Here is a 10,000-nt window from a genome sequence, read left to right on the forward strand (position 1 = left end):
AAATACAAGGAATGTGAGAAAATGAAGGAATTCAAGGAATAAAGAGAAATAATAAATGCAAGGAATAAGAGAAAGTGAATAAATGCAAGGATTAAGAGAGAAAGAATGAATTAAGGAATAAGAAAAGAAAGAATAAATGCAAAGAGGAGGATAAATTCAAAGCATAAGAGAAGAAGAATAAATACAAAAAAAGCATAAACTGAATAAATGCTAGGAATAACAGAATATCAGTAAATGGAAGAAATGAGAGAAGAATAAAGAAACAGGGAATAAGAGAAATGGAATAAATGTAAGAACAGAAAGAAAACAGTGAAATGTACGAAGTGATATGATAATAAATGTTTGGAATAATGAAAGGAATAATAAAAGAATAAAACCAAGAAATAAGACAAGAAACATTAGAACACTCAGAATAAATAAAAGGAATATAAAAGGAATTAACTTAAAAACCAAGAAATAAGACAAGAATAAAGCACTCAGAATAAATAAAAGGAATATAAAAGGAATTAACTTCGTCTGCATTGCGATTGGCGGGAAGACAGGTTGTTTACACGTGCATCCATCTCCGCGCAGTCACGAACGCCGACGAGCTTACACGAACGCCGTCGATGAGACTATCAACAATCTTAAACTTCGGCTGCAGTTATTGACGTGTGTATGTGTATATAATGTGTGTGTGTGTGTGTGTGTGTGTGTGTGTGTGTGTGTGTGTGTGTGTGTTTGTGTGTGTGTGTGTGTGTGTGTGTGTGTGTGTGTGTGTGTGTGTGTGTGTGTGTGTGTGTGTGTGTGTGTGTTTGTGTGTGTGTGTGTGTGTGTGTGTGTGTGTGTACATATATGTATAAATTTACCTATGTATGTATGTATGTATGTATGTATGCAAATGTATGTAGGTCCGTTTTCCTACTCTAGAATATAAATTTTCATTGTAATGTATCACAGAATCCCCCTTTTCGCTAATTCCTGAAATCGTTGCAACATTTAACAAAAGTTAGATTCACCCACAGCTGTTCTGTCATAACCAGCTGATGAGGCGAATGTAAACAGACTGCACGTGCTATCAACAACATGCATTTGCTCATCTCTGTCTGGATTTTGCTGAATTTAAATGAAGGTGTTGTGTTTTCGTGTCTTCAAATAAATAGATGAATAAGATTGGATGAATATATGAATAGATGAAAGAGAAAGAAATACGTAATTCTTCACATATTTGAAAATATGTGGATGGCAGGTCAATTTTCATGATATATCAAAGATTATCTTTATTTTTTTAGAAGCAGGTTTTTCTGTTTTCTTTCTAATCTCGTTATTCTTTTTTCTCTCTCCTTCTTTTTTTCTTTTTCTTTTCTGGATCTATTTCAGCATTTGTTTTAATACTGATATCTTTCTTTTGTCTTATGTTTATTTTAGCCTTCGTTTCTCCTTAATTGCTCTCTCTCTCTCTTCCTCCCTCTCTCTCTCTCTCTCCCTCCCTCCCTCCCCCTCTCTCTCTCTCTCTCTCTCTCTCTCTCTTCTCTCTCTATCTCTCTCTCTCTCTCTCTCTCTCTCTCTCTCTCTCTCTCTCTCTCTCTCTCTCTCTCTCTCTCTCTCTCTCTCTCTCTCTCTCTCTCTTTATCTTCCTCTCTCTTTTATTCCTTCTTTATCTCACATGCCTCTCTTCCATCCTCATTCACTGACGTAATTTTCTCTCATTCAAACCGCCAATATTTTTTTACTGATTAGGAATATGATATTAAGGATTTCATGACAGCTGCAATATCAACGCGTTTGCAATACAGGAAATCAGGTTTATTCGCAGAAAAGATGGAGAGAGAGAGAAAAAAGAAAAAAATCGTTTTTTTGTTGACATTCCTAAGGTTGTTGTTGTGATTTACGTTCCCAAGTGCTGTGTGTCGAGGAAATTATTATTTATGATGATAAGCTTTGGTTCTGTGTGTGTGTGTGTGTGTGTGTGTATGTGTGTCTGTTTCTCGCTTTCCCTTTTTCGCTCTCCCTCTCTCTCTCATCTATCTATCTGTCTATCTCTATCTGTCTATATTTATTTATCTATATATCTCCATCTATCTATCTACATCTATATATCTCCATCTATCTATCTACATCTATATATCTCCATCTATCTATCTATCTAAATCTAAATATTTATCTATTTATCTCTATCTAAACATCTATCTATGTGCGTTTGTGTATACGTGTGTGTATGGTATACACGAAACCTATAAGTAGTAAATTTCTAATTAATTTTCTAATTGATTATACATCATCTTCCCTCGATCAAGAGATCCCATGGCGTAGCAAAAGCGAAGACGTAGGCAAAGAAGAAGACGAGAAGAAGAGAAAGGCACCAACAAGATTTTTCTTCTCAAGGTCAATCAAAGTACATGTATAGACCTTGAAGCCTCTCTCGCCTTGGTTGCCAGGTCGCGCATTTATCATAAGAGAGATAGAATTACGGAATGTTAAGACGAAAAAGAAACATGAGATAGTCTTTTTTTCGATATACAGCTCAATAGAGAGAAAATAATACACAGACACACACATACACACGCATAGATATACACACATACACACGCACAGATATACACACATACACACGCACAGATATACACACATACACACGCACAGATATACACACATACACACGCACAGATATACACACATACACACGCACAGATATACACACATACACACGCACATTTGTGAAAACATTGCCAGGTAAACAAGAACAGGTGTTCCCTTGCTTCCCTGACCCTCGATGAGTGATAACCTCGTCAGAAGCGGGACACAAACCACATGATTGTGTCAGTAATGAACGCCGTCACGAGGCCTCTTAGTACGCCGCAGTGATCAAGACCAACAACAGTAGCTGAAAATAAGACCGTGCCACTCTAAAGATAGGCGCGCCCTTTGTTCCCTCTGAACACAAGCACCTAAGTGGCTTCTGCTAACTATACACACGGCCTCTAAGTGGTTAAGTGAGCTTTCGTGCTTGCGAGTTCGACGCGTGTGGACTAAATCCTTGGCTGGGACGGAGACAAGCATGCACGCGTAATAACTGTGGTCGAAAATAAGTCGTGATAGACAATTATTACATTAGGTGGTAAAACGCGGGGTTATGCGCGTAATATGACGTCTGCCCGGTCCGATTCCCCTGCTGCTCGGGTAATAAAAAGAGAGAGAGAGAAAAAAAAGGAAGAAAAGAGAGGAAGAAAACTCGCGAAAGACCGTAATTTATCGGCGAAATTGACACCGTGGTGGCATAAAGAATCAGGAAAGCCTCGCCCGCTCTTACACAAAGCGACACGAGCATGCGACGCCCCTGTCAAGGAAATGAGCGCGTCTGCCACCCTCAGGAGCAAGGAACTCGACGCCCGAGCGAAGCCGACGAGAAACAGAAGAGATAATAGGAGCCGTGTCCGAATTCCAGATGACTTGTTGGTTATCAGTCTTTTATGAAAGCAAATCATATCGTGCTGCAGTAATACACACAGCGGGGCCGTCGCATCTGCAGTGTCCCCGCCATTACAGGAGGCCCAAGACGGCAGATTCACTTGGCCAGACGAGGAGGACATAAAAGATAATGAGCTCGCGATATTGAAGAATATCATAGTCTTCTTTATATTATGTATATACTCAGTTTATATACTCTGTTTCCTTCTTGTATATCTATGTTAATTAATAAGGGAAAAGGTAAAAAAAAGTAATAATAATGGTGATAAGGATCGTACAAGCATTTTGGCATCGAAGTGTGGAAACCTTGACCGTCTAACCAGGGTATAAAGATCCCTGATGAAAGGCACCGAGGTCGCAATATATCAAGCGTAACGAATGATTAATGTATGGTAATTGTAACCAAACTACTTGATTTCATCCAAACATATCCCGGGATTAACGCCGGCCGGAGCATTCCAATCAGCTTCGTCGAGCCTCTCCCTCCTCATACCTTCGGCCCTTCCTCCTCTTTGCTCGCACGTGTTATTCCGTGCGTGTTACTACGGGCAGCGGCGCTCGTGACTGTCAAAGCTGTCACGGTATGGTGTGTTCAGCCCGAAGGCCCGGTCGATGGCAGCCGCGTGGTCTGGCGGAGGCGCGGGAGGGACCAGGCCAGTGTGGCGCGCAACTCGAGCGGGACAAGACCCGGCGAAGCAGCTCCTGAGACCGACTCGGCTGGAACTCTCCCTCTGCGTCCGTCGGGGAAGAGGGACGTCGCCGAGACACAGAGACAGGTGGAGGTGTTCGCCGAGAGGGTTGCGTTGTGTTCTGGACGCTGTGTGGCAGGTGGATTGGAGTGTGTGCTGTGCCCCGCTGTGTGTTTCCCGGAGAGAGGGCCAGCTGAACTGTTGCACGTCGTGGTGTTGCGATGCCGTGCGCTGCGCTTGCAGCCTAGGGCCCCGTCAGACGTGCCTTGCCCCTAGAAACTCGAGGAACGATGCTGGATTCCACGGCGACGCGGGAGCGATCGAGGGCGCTTGAAGCTGACCTCCGGGCCGTGGCCGCCGCGTAGGCCGCGCCTGAGGCCGTGGATGCCCGAGCGGAGAGGGCGAGCGCCGTCGGGAGACAATGTATAAGAAACACGTCCGGTTCAAATGCCAGACGAAAGACATCGGCTAACAGTTCTCGAGGGATCGCAGCCCCGCCCGCGGCAGGAGTCCGCCCGCTCGCTCAGCGCCGAGCGGCCTGGGATGCGGCCGAGGCGCGCGGGCGGTTCGTTGTCCCCGTAGGCCGTGTCCGCGCCCTCGCCGGCCATGTACCGCAAGTACATCCAGGACCTCGCCGACGACCATGACCCCCCAGCAGCCCCCCCGGGACCCCCTCCCCTCGAGACCCCCTCGCCGGACCCCGCCAAGGTCTTCCCCGACACCCACCTCATCGTGGGCGGCGCCCATCTCAAGGCCGCCCGTGCGGGTGCCGCCCACAGGGACCAAGCGCAGGACGCCTCCAGCCTCACCACGCCCGGGACCTCGGCCTCGTCGGGCGTGTCCAGCGGCCGCAGCGCCTCCCTCCTCCAGGGGCCGTCCCCGGAGGCGGCGTCGTCGGCGGAGGCCCGCGGGGGGCGCCGCCGGCCCGCCGCCTCGGAGGTCATCCAGCTGGTGGAGTTCGTGTCCCGAAACAACACGCCCGAATTCCGACGCCGCCCGCGGGTCACGGGCAGCCCCGGGGCGCCCCACGCACCGCCCCTCTCCTCTCCCCGCCCGCCGCCGCCCATGAGGGTCTGGGACGCCCACGGCTGCCAGGAGGCCGGCAAGAACGAGATCATCGTGGCGAGGCCGGTCGTGGAGGCGGCCTCGAGGTCGCGCGCCCACGGAGGCCCCTCGCCGGCCCGCAGGGACAGACACGGCGCCCGCGTGGTCGTGGAGGCCGCCCACCCCACCATCTACGCCCAGGAGGTGATCAAGGTGATGCCCATCCGCAAGAAGTCGCACCCCGACGTGGGCGGGGGCGCCAGGGAGGCGGGGGAGCGCGCGGGCGAGAGGGGGTCGGGGCAGCGCCCTTCGCAGCGGTTCTCGGGGCGCCACCTGCAGGGGGAGGTGGTGCCCTGGGCGAGGCCCTCGTCCGGCGCCAGGTTCCCGAGCAAGGTACAGGCGGGCGGGGGACGCCAAGCCCTCTCAGCCCTTTCCTGCCCCGCTGTCGGGCTTGAGTGATCAGCTTAATTGGTGGTTAAGCTAATTACGCCAAGTCTCGAGACAGTTATATCTTCCTCGCCTTAAATTACACCTTAGCTTGATAATTTAAGAGACCCAAATTAGCCTCTTGATATCTCTCTCCCTCTCTCTCCTTATCCTTATCTCCCTCGTCTCTCCGTCTTCCTTTTATCATCCCATCCCATCCACTGTTTCATCACACTTGCCTATCATTCCCACTAAAAAAAATACCTTTATCTTTTCTTAGAATCCAAATTTACTTTATTTTTTTTTATTTATTATTATTTATTTTATCATTATTCTTTATTTCCAAATTTTCTTTTCTTTAATGTCCAAAAGGGAGAACAGGGAATTACCGAAAACCCAATGGAATGTCCTCAACTAAATATAACATTAGGTTTTATTGCGTAACTCATTTTTTTATAGTCTCCCCTGTTAGTTTTTTTTTGTTACATTTTCTTTGTTTTTTTCCTTCATTTATTACCATTAATTATTTGTTTTCTCGACTTCGGGTAATACAATTATAAAAATAATGATAGCATTAATTATACTAATCATATGGTGATAATGATAATAATGATTATGATAAAAGTAAAATAAAAGATAATAATGACTGAAAATAATGATAATAATGTAATAAAAATGATAATTATGATGAGTGACAATAATAATAATATCAATAATAAAGATATCATTGATATAGATGATGATATTGATAATGATGATTATAACAATGATAAAAATAATGATAATAATAGTAATGATAATAATGACCATGATCATAATAATCATAATAACGATAATAACATTTGAAATAAGATTAATAATAGTGATAATAATAATTATAATGATTATCATAATGACGGTAGTAACAATGCTGATAATGAAAATAATAATGATAATGATAATAATAGTAATAGTGAAAATAACAATAATTATAACAGTAATAACAATAATAATGAAAATAATGATGGTGATAATGATAGTGATAATAATAATGATCAAAATGATAACAAAATGACAATGATAATAGTAATGGTAATCATAATAATGATAATAATCTTAATGATCAGAAAAAGATAATAGCAATAATGATAATGATAACAATAATAAGAGTAATGATAGTGATAGTCATAATTATAAAAAAAGGATAATAGTGATGTTAATCATAATAATGGTAATGATAATTATGATGATAATAATGATAATAATAATGATAATAATAATGATTATTATAATAATTATAATATCAATGATGATAATAATAATAATGATATGATGATAATAATAATAATAATGATAATGATGATGACGATGATAATAATACTGATAATAACAATACCAATAGTAGTAATCACGGTAATAATGGTAATAATAAAGATAATTGTCATTATCATCTTTATTATAATGATATAAAAACATTAGTAATAATGATAATAACAACAAGGATAACAATGATGATAATGATAATGATAGTAATGATAATAATAATAATGATAGTAATAATGATAATGATAATAGTAATAACAATAATACTGTTATCATTGTTATTATTATTTCTCATGAAAGTTATAATAATAGTACTGGTGATGATAATAAAAGTAATGATAATAATAATTATGATAATAAAAATCATGATAATAATGATAATGATAATAGTAATAGCAATAATGATAATAACAACAGTAATAATAATAATGATAATAGTAATAACAATAATGATAATAACAACAGTAATAATAATAATGATAATAATAATGCTAACAATGATAATGATAATGATAAAACAAAAATAATAATGGTAATAAGATGGAAATAATAGTAATGATGATGAATAATGATAATAATAATAATAGAAATTAAAATAATTATAATGATAATAGAATAGAAATAATAATAATGATAACAAAATAGAAACAATACTAATGACAATAATGATAATGATTATAGTAATGTTAATAAAATGAAATAATAGAAAATACTACTAGTAATATTAGTGGTACTAATAATAATGACAATGATAATGATAATAATAAAAACTTTTGTTATAACAGTAATAACAATAACGTTGACAAAGACCAAAAGATTAATAATGGCAATGAAGTAATAAAATCAATAAGATTAATGATGGTAAAGAGAAGTTGACACGTAATAACTCATTAACGCACTTTTATAACTATTGCTACGAGTCAGATTGTCAATAATGATAACAAAGAAAGCAATAATATTGATTACGTTAGTAATAACAATGCTACTGCTGATGAAAAATTATGATAGATGTTTGGCCACTGCTAATATCCCTGCAAAGAGAAATTGTGTAAATAATATTGAGTTTTATAATGACATGGTCAGTGGCATAAAAGTGGTACACACACACACACACACACGCGCGTGTATATGTATACACACACATACACACACACACACACACACACACACACACACACACACACACACACACACATATATATATATATATATATATATATATATATATATATATATATATATATATATATATATATATGTAGTAGACGTAGCTGAGCCCCTGCCCGGCTACAAGTCAGAGAATTACGTACAGGAATAACCTTCATACTCACTCACAGCCATAAACATTCCATCAATTAAAAACCAAATGGCACATATAGTTCCAGAACTCATTACTCCACAAAGCAAGAACAATGTTCACTCGCGAGGACCTAGCATCACGCAAGCACTTAAGAGAATAGGGGCCGTTATTTCGGTGATGGGATTCGAGGACGGCCATCGCAGGAACCCGGCTGCTTGGCTGATACTCGAGGCAGTGTTGAGGGCAGCGGGCGAGGGAGGAGGGCGAGAAGGTCGGGTTTTGAACTCTTTCTATTTTTGTTTCTTTCAGGTCTATTTCTGTTCATTTTAGGTAGATGGATAGGTTGGTAGATAGAGAAGTAAAGGTTCTATTTCTGTTTCTTTTAGGTAGATGGATAGGTAGGTAGATGGAGAAGTAAAGGTTCAATTTCTGTTTCTTTTAGGTAGATGGATAGGTAGGTAGATAGAGAAGTAAAGGTTCAATTTCTGTTTCTTTTAGGTAGATGGATAGAGAAGCAGATAGAGAAGTAAAGGTTCTATTTCTGTTTCTTTTAGGTAGATGGATAGAGAAGTAAATAGATAGAGGAGTAAAGGTAGCGAGGGAGGAAAGTTCGGTTGATGGATAGATGAATAATTGAATAGATATATAGGAAGATGTATAAATAAGTTGAATAAGCAGATAGCTGTATAGACAGATCGATATATATATGTATACACACACACTCACATATATATATCATATATATACATATGAATAGAGAAAGAGAGAGAAATAGATAAAATGATTAGATAGATAGATAGATAGATAGATAGAGAGAGAGAGAGAGAGAGAGAGATAAAATGATTAGATAGATAGAGAGAGAGAGAAAAAAACACATCCACACCCACCTCTAGAATCTTGTTTCCAGGAAGGCACATGAGGAACAGTGTTGCCTGAGGGTCACACGCGACATATAGATAATGAGGTGGATAAATAAGCAAAAGCATACCAAAGAATGATACTGATGATACATTTTTTTCCCCCTGCCCAATGACCCCCTTTTTTTTGTCTTTTTTTCCCTTTTTTCTCTCCCATTTTTTTTGGGCACGTTCGTTTCCATAGAGTTATTCGTATGTTTTATTGATATTCCTTTCATTTTTGTTATGTTTCTTCTTTTTATTTCTTTTTTAGGGTTTTGCTTTGGGTCTTTTTATCAATATTCTTGCTTGTTCCCTTCTTTCTCATCGAGCAGAGTAAATATCTTGCTTTGTTAATGACAGTTCTCAAGATTTCTTTTTTATGGCAAAGCTAAAAACACATACCATTGCTATGTACACTGTTCCTTGGTACACAGTGGTAGGCTAAACGTGTGATTTTGGTAGCATGATCAGTATAATGTGTATATAGTGGTTAATGCTTTTCAGGGAATAATAGTGAATGCCTATAGTGAGTGTGAATAATGATAGCGTGAGTGTAGTGCATAGAATCATATTTCTAGAGGTGGCGTGAATACTATAATGGTTTGGGAGATAGGTTTAGGGCCTAATACAGTTTAGTAGAGAGACATAGAACTGATATTCTACGAGGGGAAATTACTAGCACACGGAAATGTTCGAAACCCACTGTAGATAGTGTAAGGATATAGGTAGAAAAGATAAGGGGAAGGAAGAGGTAATTGAAACCAGTCTAAGATACAGAACAGGGATCAGAGGAGTGAAAAAATTGCTAGTACAGAAAATCCTTGTTTGTTACTTGTCCTCTTTCCCAATCCTTCCATGTTCCCCCTCTCCCTATCCCCTTCCTCCCCTCCTCG

At 40.1% G+C, this 10,000-nt stretch overlaps 2 protein-coding genes across 2 annotated transcripts in view; both read left to right on the forward strand.

The window, feature by feature from the left end:
* Nucleotides 1-10,000, forward strand: part of LOC113818743 (protein white) — a 65,652-nt gene that overhangs the window by 14,196 nt on the left and 41,456 nt on the right. The window lies entirely within an intron of this gene.
* Nucleotides 3,827-10,000, forward strand: part of LOC138867786 (uncharacterized) — a 12,740-nt gene continuing 6,566 nt past the window's right edge. The window contains exon 1 of the mRNA XM_070144563.1: nucleotides 3,827-5,573. Coding sequence (XP_070000664.1) covers nucleotides 4,743-5,573 — 831 coding nt within the window. The 5' untranslated portion in view covers nucleotides 3,827-4,742. The remainder of the gene's footprint in view (nucleotides 5,574-10,000) is intronic.

Source organism: Penaeus vannamei, chromosome 32 (genome assembly GCF_042767895.1).
Source record: "Penaeus vannamei isolate JL-2024 chromosome 32, ASM4276789v1, whole genome shotgun sequence".
In the NCBI taxonomy this organism is placed as follows: Eukaryota; Metazoa; Arthropoda; class Malacostraca; order Decapoda; family Penaeidae; genus Penaeus; species Penaeus vannamei.